Here is a 16859-nt window from a genome sequence, read left to right as displayed (position 1 = left end):
GTCAGTGACATTGTTCACCTTCACCTTCTGGGGGCCCCAGGCTTTAACACCAGGCTGGAGAACAAAGTGGTAAAGAGCCTGGGGTCTGAGGCTGCATTTCCTGGACTTCTCCACATTGCTGCTTATCTGTCCTTGAACTTGGGACTGGTTTCTCACTTGCAAAGGAGCATCATGTGGACACCGCCCGCCCCCCCAGCATGGGGGACTCTTGTGAGGTTAGAGGGGTGAATCTCGGCGAAGTGCTCACGACAGGCCTGGCCCACAGAGTCTCTCCGTGTTAGCTGCCATTTCATCCACAAAATGGAAATGCTAGTCCTCGTTTCAAAGGTCGCTGCGAAGATCAAGTCCAAGAGTAGTTTGAGAAGTGCTTGGAGAAGTTAAAGGAAGGTGGCATGTTTTAACAGACTCACAGGCCTTGTTAAAAGCCGGAAGAGTTCTGCGCAACCATTTAGCCACCTGGCAATTCGAGACCCTTGGATCTAGACTTACAGGTACATTCAGGCAAGTGCAGGAAGAAACAAGTCCAAGGTCAGTCACAGAAGCAAAGACACGCTTCAACAGACAAGGACCTTCACACCATGGGAAGCCATCCGTGGCCAGCCAAAAGGCTGAGATACACTGCTAAGTCAAAAAGGCAAGTGACAGGGGCACCTGGGTGGCTCAGTCGGTTGGGAGTCCCACTTCGGCTCAGGTCATGATCTTGCGTGGTCCATGAGTCTGAACCCCACATTGGGCTCTGTGCTCACAGCTCAGAGCCTGGTTCAGATTCTTCGTCACCCTCTCTCTCTGTGCCCCTCCCTCGCTCGTGCTCTGTCTCTCTCTGTCTCTCAAAAATAACTAAACACTTAAAAAATAAATAAATAAATCACCTGCACAGGAATTCTCACCTCAGAGTCTCCCTCTGGAGACTTATCGAAACTGTACTTAGAACTCATTTTATCCTCAGAAAACCTTATGAAGTAGAATTCCTGTTCTGTTCTCCCCATTGTTACAGCGGAAGAAACCTGAAGTATACAATAGCTGCTTAACTTATGCAAGGCCACGCAGCTGGGTAGTGGCTTTTGGTAGTGGCTCCTGGTAGTGGCTCCTGGTAGACTCACTCTCAGGCGACCTTGGCTGCAAAGCCCACACTCTTGCCATCCTGGCCCCCTCCTGTGGCCCAGCTCCTGACGTTACTGCAAGTGTACTGGCTAGAACAGCACCCCCCCCCAACCTCCATCCACCTGGAACCTCAGAACGTGATCTCACGTGAAAACAGAGTCTCTGCAACGCAATTGGTGAAGATGGGGTCACGCCGCATAAGGGTGGGCCCTAAATCCTAACACTGGTATCCTTATAAGGGAAAGGAGAGGGGGCTGCAGACACAGACACACAAACAAGACCACGTGACGGAGAGGCTAGAGGGGCCAGGCCCCAAGCCCGGAAGCACTGGCGGCCTCCAGCAGCTGAACGAGGCTCCCACAGGGCTGCTGACACCTTGACTTTGGACTCCTTGCCTATATCTGTGAGAGGACACATTTCTGTCGATCTAAGCCCCCCAGTTTACGGTGCTTTGTTATAGTACCTCTGGGAAACAAAACTACCCCAGCAAGCTTCCGCAGGAAGGCACGGACAGGGTGCACAGCTGAGTGTTTACTGAGCCAAGATTCACTCCAGTCACTCTCGGCTTCCACATAAGGTTCGGCTGGTAGGACAAAATCAACGTAATTGCCCTCAGGGACATCTTCTCTTTTTTTTTTTTTAATTTTTTTTTAAATGTTTTATTTATTTCTAGGAGAGAGAGAGAGAGACAGCGTGAGCAGGGAAGGGTCAGAGAGAGAGGGAGTCACAGACTGAAACAGGCTCCAGGCTCTGAGCTGGCAGTCAGCACAGAGCCCGACGCGGGGCTCGAACCCACGAACCGCGAGATCATGACCTAAGCGAAAGTCGGACGCTTAACCGACTAAGCCACCCAGGCGCCCCCTTCAGGGACATCTTCTACCGGGCGGCTCCAAGTCTGATGCTCCGCACACTTTGTGCTCAACGATCCTGGGAGTGGAAGTTGCTGTTCCCATTTCACAGGTATGGAATCTGAGGGTGGGAACGTCAGTCCCCTTCCCCAGGCGACCAGGGTCGTAGGGGTGGGGCTGGACTTTGAACTCTACCCGGCGGTCTCTGAGAACACAATGCCTTATATTTTGGGGGGCACTGCTGTTCTAGGCCGCCCTTGAAGGAGTTGTTTGGCCAGAGCCCAAGCATTTTTTCCAGACTGTTATGTACATCCCTACCCCTCCATCTCCCTAGTCCACTGGCTTTGAGACCTGCAATTCACCTCCGCATATGTTAACGCGTAGGTTTTCTTTTCAAAAATATTTTTTAATGTTTATTTATTTTTGAGAGAGAGAAAGAGCGTGAGCAGGTGAGGGGCAGAGAGAGAGGGAGACACAGAATCTGAAGCAGGTTCCAGGCTCTGAGCTGGCTGTCAGCACAGAGCCCGATGCGGGGCTTGAACCCACAGACCATGAGATCATGACCTGAACTAAAGTCGGAGGCTTAATCGACTGAGCCACCAGGCGCCTCCAACAACTGGTTCTCGCTGCCCTCCCGCCAACAAAAAGGATTTCCAAAAGCAAGGGGCAGGGACGTGTTTTTTAATCTGGAGATTTCCAGGGAGCAGGAGGCAGCAGACAGCGTTAGGAGACACCGCTGCAAGCGCTGGGCGAGCCCCTGTGCACGGCTCCCATGCCCCACGCCTGGCCCCGAAATCCTCAGCCAGCCCCGAGGCCTGGCCCCACAGCTCAGGGAGGTGCCGGGCACACAGTGTCACTCGGCGGGCTCCACCTCCCGCAGGGACCCTCCCCCCCGCCCCCCGCCCGAGGTCTGCTCCTCTCACAGGTGGCAGAAACGCTTCTGTCCGCGTGTGTTCCCATGGTTTCCCGTGCACAATAAAAATAACCGTGAAAGGCAGGCCTGGCATCCGCCCGGTCGCTCCACTGGGTGGGGGCTGGTCTGAGCGGGAAGCGCACACCTCCCCGGGCTAACCCTCCGGGGCCCGGGCCCACGCTAGATGCCAGTGTAATGTGTGTGTGGCAGACGGTGCCCGTGGGCAAAGCCCCGCCCCCAGCACGGAGCAGCTGCACGCGCCCAGATGTGCGAAGGAGCAGCGGCCGCAGCGTTCATGGCCATGGCCTGCGGCCCCAGGCGCCTCCGTAGCATCACAGGGACAAGCCCGGGAGCTCCCGGCTCCCCCCCCCACCCCCGCAGGGGTCTCAGACAGAAAGGTGGCCGTGGGTTCCTCAATAACGTCAACGCGGTTATCCCAGCCCAGGGTGTGCACCCCAAAGCCCCCAAAACACACGTCTGGAATGTTCACAGCAGCCCCAAGTTGGAAACAACCCAAGTGTCCATCGACAGATGAATGGATAAGCAGAAAGCGTGGCCCTGGGGTATCACTCAGCTCTAAAAAGGAGCGAGGCTCGGACACCACTACTCCGCGGATGAACCTTGTGGGGTGAAAGAAGCCGGACCCAAGAGACCAGCCATTAATCAAGTCCATTTATACGAACTGCTCAGAAAAGGCAAATCTACAGGCAGAAGGCAGATCAGTGGTTGCTTGTGGCTGCGAGTGGGCTGGCAGTGGGAAGGACTGGGTAATGGCAGATAAGGGGGCTGGTGTTTCTAAGGTGATGAAAATGTTCTAAATTGTAGTGATGGCTGCACAACTTTGAATATACTCAGGGCCGCTGGCCTGTACATCCTAAATGGGTGAATTGGTATCTCAAGAATGCGGTTAGAAAACAAACAACAGCAAATGTTGATCTGGTGCTTACTATGTGCCAAGCAATTTACGTGCATCAACTCATTTAATCCTTATAGTAATATTCACACTTTACAAATGAGGAAGTTGATTTGTGTAAAGGTAAATAATCTGGCCACAGGTAAAATCTGGTGGAGCTCAGATTTAGACTCAGGCAGTTTGGCTTCTGAGTTCATGGTCTTAACTCCTATGCTCTACTGCTTTGCTGTTCTTAAAAAAGAAAGGAGGAGGGGCGCCTGGGTGGCTCAGTCGGTGAAGCATCTGACTCCGGCTCAGGTCATGGTCTTACGGTTTGTGAGTTCGAGCCCCGCGTCGGGGTCTCTGCTGACAGCTAGCTCAGAGCCTGGAGCCTGCTTCAGATCCTGTATCTCCCTCTCTCTCTGACCCTCCTCTGCTCACACTCTCTCTCTCTCTCTTAAATGAAACACTTAAAAAATATATTTAAAAATTTAAAAAAAGGAAAGGAGGCGATCTGTGCAGATACGGAAATTCTGCAAGATACAGTAAGGGAAAAAATCAAGGTGGACTATATCCAGTGCGGTATCCTGGACTGGGTGCTGGAGCCAAAACAGGACATTAATCTAAAACCTGGTGAAATCCAGATAAAGTCCGTGGGATACTTAATAGTAACGCACCAGCGTGGGTTTCTTAGTTGTCACCAATGACCGTGGCAACACAGGACGTCACTATCAGGGGGTACTGTAAGCAGTATCATGGGAACTCTCTGTACCATCTTTGCAACTTTTCTGTAAATCTAAAATTATTCCAAAATTAAAAAGTAAAATAAAAACAAAAAACCCAACAACCAAGGTGCCGAACATTCTAGAGTATGTTGCCATCTGTGAGGGGTGGAAGGGGAGGTCTTCCTTCTGCATTTGTGTAAATGTGTACATTTGAACGTGCACAGAAAATCTGCAGAAAGAGTGTAAGGAGCTTCCAGGGCTTCCTCTAGGCAGACTGCTTGGGAACAGGAATTGGGAGTGGAAGGGAGATCAAGTTTTCACCATAAACAGTTTTGCATTGTTTGATTAAAAAATGATAAATCATTTTTCAGTACTTTTTTTTCCGTGAAAGTGAAACATTGGAAAAAACTCCACCAATGTCCTCAAAGTCTTGAGGTTGGACACAGGGCTTCAGCGGTAGAACCGCTCAGGCTCAGGTCTCCTTTGATGGAAAATGTGAACCGAGAGGCCCAAGCAAATTTCCCGCTGTTCAGCTCTTGGACTGCATGCAATTTTTTGAGGGAAGAAAGTGAAGTTTTGCGCCCACAGGGGTCCAGTCCTGTGACCCTGGGATCATGACCCGAACTGAAATCAAGAGTCAGACACTCAACTGATTGAGCCACCCAGGTGTCCCTACTGTTTTGGTTGTTTTTCTGCTTGCTTTGTCACTTAAAAGAGGCATGTTAAAATCTCCCACTATGGTTGTGGATGTAGTTTTTAAAATTTCTGTCCACTTTTGGGGCACCTGGGTGGCTCAGTCAGTAAAGCATCCGACTTCAACTCAGGTCATGATCTCACAGTTCCTGGGTTCGAGCCCCCCGTAGGGCTCTGTGCTGACAGCTCGGAGCCTGGAGCTGCTTCAGATTCTGTGTCTCCCTCTCTCTGCCCCTCCCCCACTCACACTCTGTGTCTCTCTCTCGCTCGCTCAAAAATAAATAAACATTAAAATGTTTTAAATAAATTTGTTCACTTTTCAAATTATTATATATTTAAAGTGTACAATTTAGTGGTTTTTAATATGTTCACAAAGTGGTGCAATCATTACCACTCTGCTTTTATCCCTCCTCTAAAGAAACCTCATTCGCCTTAGCAGTCACCCCCCACTCGCCCTTTCCTGACCTCCCTGCGGCCCCTGGCAACCACTAATCTACATTGTGCTTATAGATTTGCCTCTTCTGGACATATTTCTGTTCATTTTTGTTTTGTTTCTTTTTAATTTATGTATTTATTTTCAGAGAGAGAGATAGAGAGAGAGTGCACAAGTGTGGAAGGGGCAGAGAGAGAGAGGGAGATGGAGAATCCCAAGAAGGCTCCTCGCCACCAGTGCAGAGCCCAAGGCGGGGCTCAAACCCAATGAGATCATGACCTGAACTGAAGTCAGGCACTTAGCCCACTGAGCTACCCAGGCGCCCCTCCCTTTTGCTTTATATACTTTGAGGCTAAGTTACTAGGTATGCACAAATTGAAAATCACATTTTCTTGGTGAACTGAACTTTTTATCATCACGGAGTGATCTCTGCCTTGAAGTCTATTTTATCTTACATTCATATAACTACACCAGCTTTCCTTTGGTTAGTGTTTGCACAGTACATCGTTTCTCAGCCTTTTACTTTCGACTTTTACCAGAGAGGTCTCTTAGAAACAACATACAGTTGAACTTTTCAAATCCTTTTTGAGAGTCTTTATCTAGAACTTTTAGTCCATTTACATTTAATGTAACCTCCAGTATAACTGGTTTAAATCTCCTATCCTATAATCTACTCCTTTTCTGCTTTGTGCGTTACACTTGCTCAGTTTGTTTTTCATTCAAAGGAATGAGTGTGTACTATTGTGCCACTGTGATATTGTAATATGATAAGAAAAAATATATTTACACATACAATGTAATTATAATATAATATATTATATGTAATGTAATTATAACATTATATATTCTATATAACTTATGAATATAAGTGCTAAGCACTCTACATATATACATATGATGTACATATGCCACATATATATGATATATGTATACATGATATATATATATTTGGTCTTTGACCCTAGTTCTTGGCACAGAGTTCCTAAAACTTGTGAATTCCTGAAAGAGGGGAGAGGAGTGTCTTTCCTTGTCATAAGCCCTTTCCACCACATCTGAGTTTATGACAAGAGGTGACTCTTGGTGGCCCCCCCTAGATGGTTTCAGGATGGAATCTGGTTGCCAGAGGAACCAACTATGTAATTAGTGATTAGGAAGGAGAAGAGCTGGTGACAGACCTAATCACAAAGCGAGTCGCCAATGGCCGATGATTTAATCACACATCCCTACCTAACGGCACCTCCGTCAGTCTCTGGTGTTGAGAGAGCTTCCGGTTGATGAATATATCCACGTGCACGAACGGTGATGCACCCCAACTCCACTGGGACAGAACTCTGAGCCTGGAACCCTTCCACACCTCACCTAGGTACCCTTCTTCATCTGGCTATTCATCTGTGTTCTTTATAATATCCTTTGTATCCTTTACAAACCAGTAATAGTGTGTCTCTGTCTCCACTCTGTGGAGTCTGATGCTAACTCCGGGGTACCTAGTGCCACAACTGAATTAGATCACAGGACACACAACTGGTGCCTGGAAAATTGGTGGCTGTGGGGAAAAACACCCCACACACCTGGATCAGAGTGTTGTATGTAGAATACATGAGTTTACAAAGCACGAGCAGTGTTCTGTCAGGAACTGTTAGTGCCTCGGCACTAGAATATCACAGTGGCCCAATCTCTGGGGCTGGGCAGGATCCCTATTTGGTGGCCTGAGATCAAGGGGTCCTAGGGAGGTACGAGCCTTCTTTCCGGGGGGACTGATTTCAGCAGACTCAGGCTCCAGTCCTGACTCTGCCACTAACCTGCTGCACGGCCCCTCTCTCAGCCTCAATTTTTCTCATTTGTTCAATAAGGATGTTGGACTAGATAAGACAGATTCAGTAGTAACCGCTAACACTTGCCGTGTTTATGTACCAGATACTATTCTAAACACACTACAGATATTAATTCATTGAATCCTCACAACAACCTGACGAGTGACAGACAGTAGTTCACACGGAGAGCAGCTTAGGCACACGAAGGTGAAGTGACTTGATCAAAGTCACTCAGGAGGTAAGTATTGGGTTAGGATTCACATCTGGACAGTCTGGCTCTGGAACCAAGCCTTAGAACCATGAAGACTTTTGCTTTCATTGCACAAAACGCATGTCAACACGGGAAACCCAAAGAAAACAGAATTTCAGCACGTGGACCAAAACGTCCTCTTTTCTCACCCCCTGCGGTCCTTATCAGGGTGCTGTGGCTGTAATCTCACAGAGGTGTGACTACGGTTCTGAACTTGCAGCCCCCATGCAAGCCCATCTCTCACCCCACCAGCAGGGGCAGGCAGGGGGGCTTGTGTGGGTCCCCAGGGAGTTTTCTTCAAGCAGAAGAGAGAGTCTGCGATTCCGGGGACAACAGACAGCCTCTGATCAGGAAGGAGGATGCTGGGGAGAATCGAGCTCATGCAGCCCACGGGGGCCCAGACCAAATCCCATGTCTGTCTTTGTGGCCCCGAAAGCAGCAGGGGCCTGGAGTGAAGGTTCTAGATCACTGCTTGCAGGACGAGTGACACAGTTCAGGGGCTCCAGTGCCATTCAGATCTGGTTCACCATCCTCAGTTGCTCATTGTTCAACGTGTGCCCGTGGTTAAGAGTCCAATCTCTTCCCCGCACAATTTTCTAAAACCCAAACCTTGGTCTCTAAGGGGCTATGCGACCTGACCCCTGCTGACCCCTCTGACCTCATCTTTAACCACCTTTGTTCTCCATCATCTTCTCCCTTGACAATGGCCCTCCGGGTTTTATAGAACTCATACCCCAGGACCTTTGAACTTGCTTCTCTCCCAAGATATTTGCATTGCTCACTCTATCCCTTCGTTACGGCTCCAGTGTCACCTTGCCAGAGGCCTTCCTTGGCCACTGCATATAAAGAAGCCCCCCACCGAGGGTACCTCTATCACACCCCCTGGGTTCTTCCAGAGGACTGGTCACCACCTGGAACCACAGAACTCATCCAGCGTCTCTGCCCTAGAACACAAGCTTCACAAGGCAAGGGCTTTGTCTTGTCCACAGCGCGTCCCCCATGCCGAGAACGGAGCCCCCAAAGGGAGGAAACCATGACGTTCCGCTGAACGAACCTCAGTTCCACCTTCTGTAAAGCAGGCCCACGCGCCCTCTCCCAGGCAGTGATAGGGACCACATGAGACGAAAGGCCCTGGGACCTAGCACACGCCCGCCCTCGCTCAGGGACGCTCACCGCGAGTGTTAAGGAGGAGGACGGCGATCACGGTGGGAGCAGCCTTNAGGTTGGTCAGCAGCTGCTTGTTTTCCTCCTGCAGCTGGGCGATCTGAGACAGCAGGTCCTGCGCCTCCCCCCGCCACACGTCCTCCACCAGCTCCAGCTCCTGCAAAGGCGACGGGCCCGGCGCGGGGTCACAGCCTGCCCGGGGCGGCGGCCTCACCCCACGTCCCCGGCCCCGTGAGGGCTGGCGCACCACGAACGAAGGCGGCCACTAGTCCACGTGGCGACTCCGCAACAGACAGAAGGTGCCCTCCCCCCAGCAAGGCCCGCATTTGTGCTGTTAGGACCCAGCCGGCCACAACTATACTTCGTAACTATCTAGACAGACCGGGAGCGCATGAGCAGCCCCGGGGCCACGGGGGCCTATCACCCCCAACCTCCCTGGGGAGCGCACGGCCCTGACCTGTGGGCGGACCCTGTGTGAGGACTCCCCTCTCTCCAAGGGAGAAAGAGGCTGCGAAGACCCCTGGGGACGCCCCCTGGCCCCAGCGCTCCTTGTATATCTGATACAGGCGTCTCTTCAAGCTGTCTCGGGCACCAAACTTGGTCTGAGCCTCAGTTTCCCTTACTGGGGGAGCCATATAAAGACTTGCAGGGTTGGGGCGCCTGGGTGGCTTAGTCGGTTGAGCGTCCGACTTTCGCTTAGGTCATATCTCGCGGTTCGTGGGTTCGAGCCCCGCGTCGGGCTCTGTGCTGACTGCCAGCTCAGAGCCTGGAGCCTGTTTCAGAGTCTGTGTTTCCCTCTCTCTCTGACCCTCCCCTGCTCACGCTGTCTCTCTCTCTCCTAGAAATAAATAAAACATTAAAAAAAAATTAAAAAAAAAAAGACTTGCAGGGTTGACTTGAGGATAACTACGATCAGTCTATTAACGTTATTTTGGGGGGGGCTGTAATCAAAGAAACAGATGATCAGCGTTGACAAGGATGTGAGAAAGCTGGAGGCCTCGGCCTTGCTGGTGAGCATGGAGACGGTGCGGTCACTGTGGGAAACCGTCCAACCGCCCCGAGGAAGTGACACAGGTACCATGTGACCAGCAACTCCAATCCAAGGATCTGCCCGAGAGAAATGAAAACCAGGAGGCGCCTGAGGGGCTCAGTCGGTTGAGCATCAAACTTCAGCTCAGGTCATGATCTTGTCGTTCGTGGGTTCAAACCCCACGTCGGGCTCTGTGCTGACAGCTCAGAGCCTGGAGCTGCTTCAGATCCTGTGTCTCCCTCTCTCTCTCTGCTCCTCCCCTGCTTGCCCTCCGTCTCTCTCTCTCTTGAAAATAAACAAATATTTAAAAAAGAGAGACAGAGAAATGAACACCCGTGTCCACACAAAGAGCTGCATGTGAATATTCACAGCAGCATCCTCCACAAGGGCCAATGGGCAGAAACAACCGAAAAGTCCATCAGTTGAAGAAAACATGCAGGACCTTGAAAACACGCCGCTAAGTGAAGGGGGTCAGGTCCCACAGGGTACGATTCCACTGATGGGAAGCACCCAGAAGAGGTAAATCCACAGAGACGGAAAGCAGACTGGTGCTTGTCCAGGGCTGCAGGGCCGGTGCAGAAACGAGGAGTGACTGACCGCACATGGGTATGGGTTTTCTTTTCTTTTTTTAAAAAATTTTAAATGTTTTATTTATTTCTGAGAGAGAGAGAGAGAGACAGCGTGAGCAGGGGAGGGTCAGAGAGAGAGGGAGATACAGAATCCAAATCAGGCTCCAGGCTCTGAGCTGTTAGCACAGAGCCTGACACGGGGCTCAAACCCACGAAACGTGAGATCATGACCTGAGCTGAAGTCGGACTCTTAACCGACTGAGCCACCCAGGCGCCCTGGGGTTTTCTTTTCAAAGTAATGAAAATGTTCTAAAATTGACTCAGTGCCAGTCACACAGTTCTGTGAATAGACCCAAGACCACAGAATTATACACTTTAAATAGGTGAACTAGGGGCGCCTGGGTGCCTCAGTCAGTTGAGCATCCAACTCCGGCTCAGGTCATGATCCCCTGGTCCGTGAGTTCTAGCGCGTCGGGCTCTGTGCTGACAGCTCAGAGTCTGGAGCCTGCTTTGGATTCTGTGTCTCCCTCTCTGTCCCTCCCCTGCTCATGCTCTGTCTCTCTCTCTCTCAAAAGTAAACATTAAAAGCATTTTTTTAAATAAAAATTAAAAAACAAATGGGTGAACTATATAATTAAGCTTTTATCCAAAAAAAAAAAAAAAAGTCTGCTGTAAAACCAGAACCTGACCAGAGCTCAGTGACAGAACAAAATACCAGGTTAAAGCATAGACACGGAAGCCTGTCGGCCCAAGTCTGGATCTTGTCTCTGCCCCTGACTAGCTGATGCTCGAGAAGTTACTGCATCTTCGGGTGCCTTGGAAATGCGGAAACAAGTGTCGTATCTACCTCCGAGGGCTGTCATGAGGATGATGTCAATGGTTGGAACGGTGCCCAGGTCCCAGGAAATGCTAAAGATGTGTTTGCCAGTGTCTGTCCCTCCTACAGCCTGTCACAAGCCGGCCCAGGTGGCCGGATAAACACGGCCTCCGTTCATCTTTAAATACATTCCTAAATCCCCGTCTCCTTTGTCCGGAAGCCCGCTGCACTGGGGAAACGAGAGGTAATAACTAAGTATTCGCACAGCTGGTTCAAGGTCGCCAGGGGGGTGAAGGGCAGGGCCAGAGGGGGGAGGCAGTGGTGGGATGATGGAGCGCTCACGGCCTTCCCACGCGCAGGTGTGGGCTGGAAACAGAGGCAGCTGCTTCTGGCTGTTTCTTCTCTGCTCCCATCTGGCCCCGGCGAGCACAGAGGGTCCCGGTTGGCAACGGTCAAGTGGAAGTGACTGCGGTGGGCAGAACAGTGGTCCCCAAAGACGTGCGCATCCCAGTCCCTGGAACCTAAGACGATGTCCTCAGGTAGCAAAGGACTTGGGCAGGTGTTATTCAGTTAAGGACTCTGTGACGGGGACTCTCCTGGGTTACCGCGGTGGGCCCAATGCGATCAGAGCGTCCTCATGAGCGAAAGAGGGAGGCAGGGGAGGGTCAGAGTCAGAGACGATGTGGCGACAGAAGTCAGAGCTAGAGATTTGAAAATAGTACTCTGTTGGCTGCGAAGATGAAGGAAGGAGCCAAAAACGAAGAAATACGGGTGGCCTCCAGCTAGAAGTGGATTCTCCCTCAGAGTTGCCAGAAGGAATGAATTTCCTGACACCGTGACGTTAACGCCGCGAAACCCATGTCTGATTTCTGACCTCCAGAGTTTTATCCAGTATTATCCACATTGATATGACCGGAGCAGATCTGTGGTGCCTCGAGCCAGTAAGTTTGTGGTAATTTGTTATAGCAGCAATAGGAGATGAATACAGACTTTAAGCTTCAGGGATTTTTTTTCCCTTCCCTCAAACAGGGGGGTAGAGTGGGACGTGGTTCTTGCCGCTGAGCTGATCGCAGCAAATTTAATCTTGCCTCCATACCAGCTAAAAGGCTCTTCCAGGGAGTTACCCCTGATTAATTAATTACCCTCTTTGCCTTCTCAGCACTAACAGTCTTCAAACTCCTTATGTGGGCCTATGAAGCCCAGCATAATCCCTGACCTCATCTCCCACCCGTATTCCTTACTCACTCTGTTCTAACCATACTGGCCTTCTTTGTGTTCCTTAAGCACACCAAGTCCATTCCTACCACAGGGCCTTTGCACTTGTGGTGTCTGCCTAGAATGCCCCTCCCCCAGCTCTCTCTGTGGAGGGTACCCACACTTTATTCAGATCTCAGCTCAGATGCCACCTCCTCAGGGAAGCCTTCCTGACAGCCCCATCCTAGCCAGTCTCTTTCATATCTCTCTGTTTTATTTTCTTCATGGCACTTATCATAAGCTGAAATTTTTTAAACTTTAAAAAATATCTATCTCCTTACTCTAGAATTGCACCATCCAATAGAGTAGCCACAAGCCACATGAAGCTGCGGAGCACTTGATCTGTGGCTGGTCTGAACTAGCACATGCAGTAGGCTTCAACATACACCAGACTTCAAAGACATAGGGGGAAAAATGCAAAATATCCATTTAGCAATTTTTTTGGGTAACTGGAGGTTACCCAAAAGGATGGATGATGTGAGGTGATGGATGGTAAATTTCACAATATTCGTAAATATCAAATCATGATGCTGTACACCTGGGAGTGCCTGGGGGGCTCCGTTGGTTGGGCGTCCAACTCTTGATTTCCGCTCAGGTCGTGATCTTGCATTTGGCGGGATCGAGCCCTGCATCAGGCTCTGCATCTGCAATCAGGAGCCTGCTCTGGATTCTCTCTCTCTCTCCTTCTCTCTAGGCCCTGCCCCTGCTCTCTTTTCTCTCTCAAAATAAACATTTAAAAAAATTATGCTGTAACCTGATACTAATACCATGTTATATGTCAACTAGATCCCAATAAAAAAATAATTTTTATGTTGTTTACATGTGGAAATAATATTTTGCATAGACTGGGTTTGACAAGATATTATTAAAATTTTTAACTTCATTTGTGTCTTTTTAAAAAAATGTTTTTAACGTTTATTCATTTTTGAGAGACAGAAAGAGACAGAGCGTGAGCAGGGAGAGGGAGGGAGGGAGACACAGAACCTGAAGCAGCTCCAGGCTCTGAGCTGTCAGCACAGAGCCTGACACGGAGCTCAAACTCACAAACCATGAGATCAGGATCCGAGCTGAAGTCGGACACTTAACTGACTGAGCCACCCAGGCGTCCCTGTCTTTTATTAATGTGACAAGTCATATAATATTCCTTTTTTTTTTAAAGTTTATTTATTTTGAGACAGAGAGTGAGTGTGTGCACATGAGTTGGGGAGGGGCAGAGAGAGAGGGAGACAGAGAATCCCAAGCAGGCTCCACACTGTCAGCACAGAGGCCAACGTGGAGCTTGATTTCATGAACCATGAGATCATGACCTAAGCTGAAAGCAAGAATTAGTCACTTAATGCACTGAGCCACTTAGGCGCCCCACCACATAATATTTCCTTTTTTTTTTTTTAAGTGTTTATTTATTTTGAGAGAGAGAGAGAGAGTGAACAGGAGAGGGTCAGAAAGAGAAGAAGAGAGAATCTAAGCAGGCTCCTTGCTGTCAGCACAGAGTCCAATATGGGGCTCAAACTCAAGAACTATGAAATCATGACCTGAGCCGAAATCAAGAATCAGTCGCGTAACTAACTGAGCCACCCAGGCTCAGTTTATATTCAATAAATGTATTTGTTGAAAGAGTAAATGAATGACATATGCTGTTAACATTACAGACAACCGTATCTGCACAGCCACCACTTTCTAAGCCTATTTGTATCTTTCCTGTCTTCCCAGTTACCCACCCGCCGCCTGAGATGAGGATCCAGCCTGCCTTGTCTCTGCACTGCCTACGTCACCTAGGAGGGCACTTTGCACGCTGTGGTCCATCAACGGGGTTGCAGACTGAGTAACCAGATAGAAAGGACAGGTTAAGACTGTGGCCTGAGTCTGCGTGATGAGCAGAACTGACTGATTCGGGGGTGGGGGGCAGGTGCTCAGGGGAAGAGTTGGTGGAAGACGGGGTGCATGCTTTATGGAGCCTGTGAGAGAGAGGGGGGGGAGAGAAGGAGGGGAAGGCAGAGAAGGGAGGGAGGAATGAACATACTGATAAGACCAAGAACATGCTGAGAAGATTTTTGTGGAAATAACACCTTGAAGAGCCTTTGAGACTCAAGAAGACAAAACAAAAAGCCAGAGGAGTCTCTCTTGATGCCAAGAATACAAAGCAAAGGGGACAAGGGGCAGAGATGGGGAAAGAATTCTGTCCTCTGATTTAGGAGCGATCATCCTCTGTATTTACAAACAAGCCTCAGCTCTGAGCGCGCTGGGGTTTACTTCCTGGCTGACGGCGTTCCAGAAGTAACAAGTGCAGCTGGCTGGGAATTCCACCGGACTCCAGGCCTAGTGGCCGCCAGTGGCTCCCAAGGGTGTCCCCCAGCCCAGCCGCTGCAGAATTCAAACGTCAAGGGTGGGAACGCAGGGCCCGGGACTTCTGTGTGACCCGGGCTAAGCCCCTGGCCCCTGTTAATAAGAGGCAGCCACATGAGAGGATTCCAAAATCCTACCCCTGACTCTCTGAAAGAGATGGGGGGGTGGGGTCCCCAGTATCAGCCAACGACCACCTCACTGACAGCCTATCCAGGCCTCAAGACAACAGTTAACACTTGTAAGGCCCTCACAGCGGGCCAGGCTCGGTCCCAAACACTTTATATAAGTTAACCAACCCCTTCAATTCTCACCACAACCCTATGAGACGAGTGCTATTATCCCCATTGTACAGCTGAGGAAACTGAGGCACAGAGAGGCGAGGTGACTGGCCTAAGATCCCACAGTGGCAGGGTTTGAAACCAGGCTGACTGGCTCCAAAGTCCCTGGGAACTTGACGTTAATTACAGGACTGGGGCATTTTCCAGCTCCCAGCGTGATCTTGGAAACGTTGCCTAACCCTTGAGAGCTTGAGTTTCCTTCCTGACCTCAGGGCATAGGGAGCTATTAGGACAAACACTGTCAAACCTCCCAAACACCAGTGCTCAGAGCCACTAGCAGCTCTGCCCCCAGGTTAAGACTACAGACGCAGCCGGGGCTATTTTCCTTGAAACACAAAAGGTTAAGGCCTGCCAGGGAGGTTCAGAGACGCCAAGTACATTTCCTGAGGCCACACAGCAAGCCAGAGCCCCCTCAGGCACCCAGATGGCTCCTAGGAAAGGCGTTTCCTCCTATTCTCTATCCAGAGCGTCTGACAGAAGCTTCCCTGGGTTGAGGTTGGGGCAGGAAACCACACATCTCCCACTTCCTTTTCAAACCCAGGCACCTTGTCTAGACTTCCAGCCCAGCAGGCAGGCCCTGATTCTCGCCCTCCGCACGGAGGGATTCTTGGTCACAGGGCTTAGCTTAAAGCTGCCCTAAATCATGTCCTTTCCCCAAATCAAACAGGGTGGGGAAGAGGCAGCAGAGTTACCTCCACTGGGGCTGGGATTGTCTCAGCACTAATTTGGGACAAGTTCCCCCACTCCTCCCCCCGCCTCAATTTTCTTCATTTGTAAAATGATGATAATCCCTGCCTCGGAGAGTTCTGTGAAGATTAAGGGTAAAGTCAAGGAGGGGAAAGCACTTCAGTTTAATAAATTAGACGGAATCCTGGGAACAATTTGCAAATAGAAACCCAGAGTCTGGGGGTTGGTGAGCTGAGTGGCTGGAGGTCACATCCCCTTTGCTCTGGAGGGGTTTTGGGGTGAGAAGAAGGGGGCTGGCCACATATCTTCTTGAGTAACACTGAGGGCAGAGGGCTTATTTCATTTCTGGAAAATAATATTATCTAAGCACTTTAGGTATATCACACTTAATTCTTATAAGCTGGGTCTTATTACTATCCCCATTTGACATGCGAGGAACTAAAGCACAGAGAGGGTAAGTAACTTACCCAAGGTCACACAGCTATTAAATGGTAAAGGTGGGACTGGAACTCAGGTCTGGCTCCAAAGCGACTGCTCTTAATCTCTGAGGCTGGTATAGGCCAGGTGGCGCTGGCTGGACAAAAAAGAGCCAGGGGCCTCCCTCCCTCCCTCCCTCTCTCATCCAGGGAGAGTCTCTCCTAGTCTGGCCCCTGAATACACAAACGTGTGCGCCTACAGCTGCGGGATGCGGTCCCAGCGGCCCCATTCCCCGGATGGGCAGACTGGGGCCGCTGCCCACCTTCTGGTGCTTGCGCTCCTTCTCGATGCGGTCCATCCGCTCCAGGCGCAGACGGTCCAGCTCCAGGCGCAGCTCGTCCAGCTCCGGCGCGACGTGGTGCCGGCTGACCAGCACCTCCAGGATCTCCAGGACACGCACGACCTTGGGCATGAGGCGCGCGATGGCCTCGCAGCCGTGCTGGTCGATGACCCGCTCGAACTCGTGGCCCACGAGCGACGCGATGTCGTACACGTCCATGACGGTCAGCTCCGC

At 50.4% G+C, this 16859-nt stretch overlaps 1 protein-coding gene across 1 annotated transcript in view; it reads right to left on the bottom strand.

Moving 5' to 3' along the window:
- Positions 1-16853, bottom strand: part of LOC144218111 (RILP-like protein 1) — a 19826-nt gene extending 2973 nt beyond the window's left edge. The window contains exons 1-2 of the mRNA XM_077747946.1: positions 16608-16853; positions 8840-8987 (exon numbers count right to left, since the gene is read on the bottom strand). Coding sequence (XP_077604072.1) covers positions 8840-8987; positions 16608-16844 — 385 coding nt within the window. The 5' untranslated portion in view covers positions 16845-16853. The remainder of the gene's footprint in view (positions 1-8839; positions 8988-16607) is intronic.
- Between the last annotated feature and the right edge of the window lie 6 nt (positions 16854-16859).

Source organism: Crocuta crocuta, unplaced genomic scaffold (genome assembly GCF_008692635.1).
Source record: "Crocuta crocuta isolate KB4526 unplaced genomic scaffold, BGI_CrCroc_1.0 scaffold29, whole genome shotgun sequence".
Lineage (NCBI taxonomy): Eukaryota > Metazoa > Chordata > Mammalia > Carnivora > Hyaenidae > Crocuta > Crocuta crocuta.
This window is presented reverse-complemented; position numbering and strand designations above follow the sequence as displayed.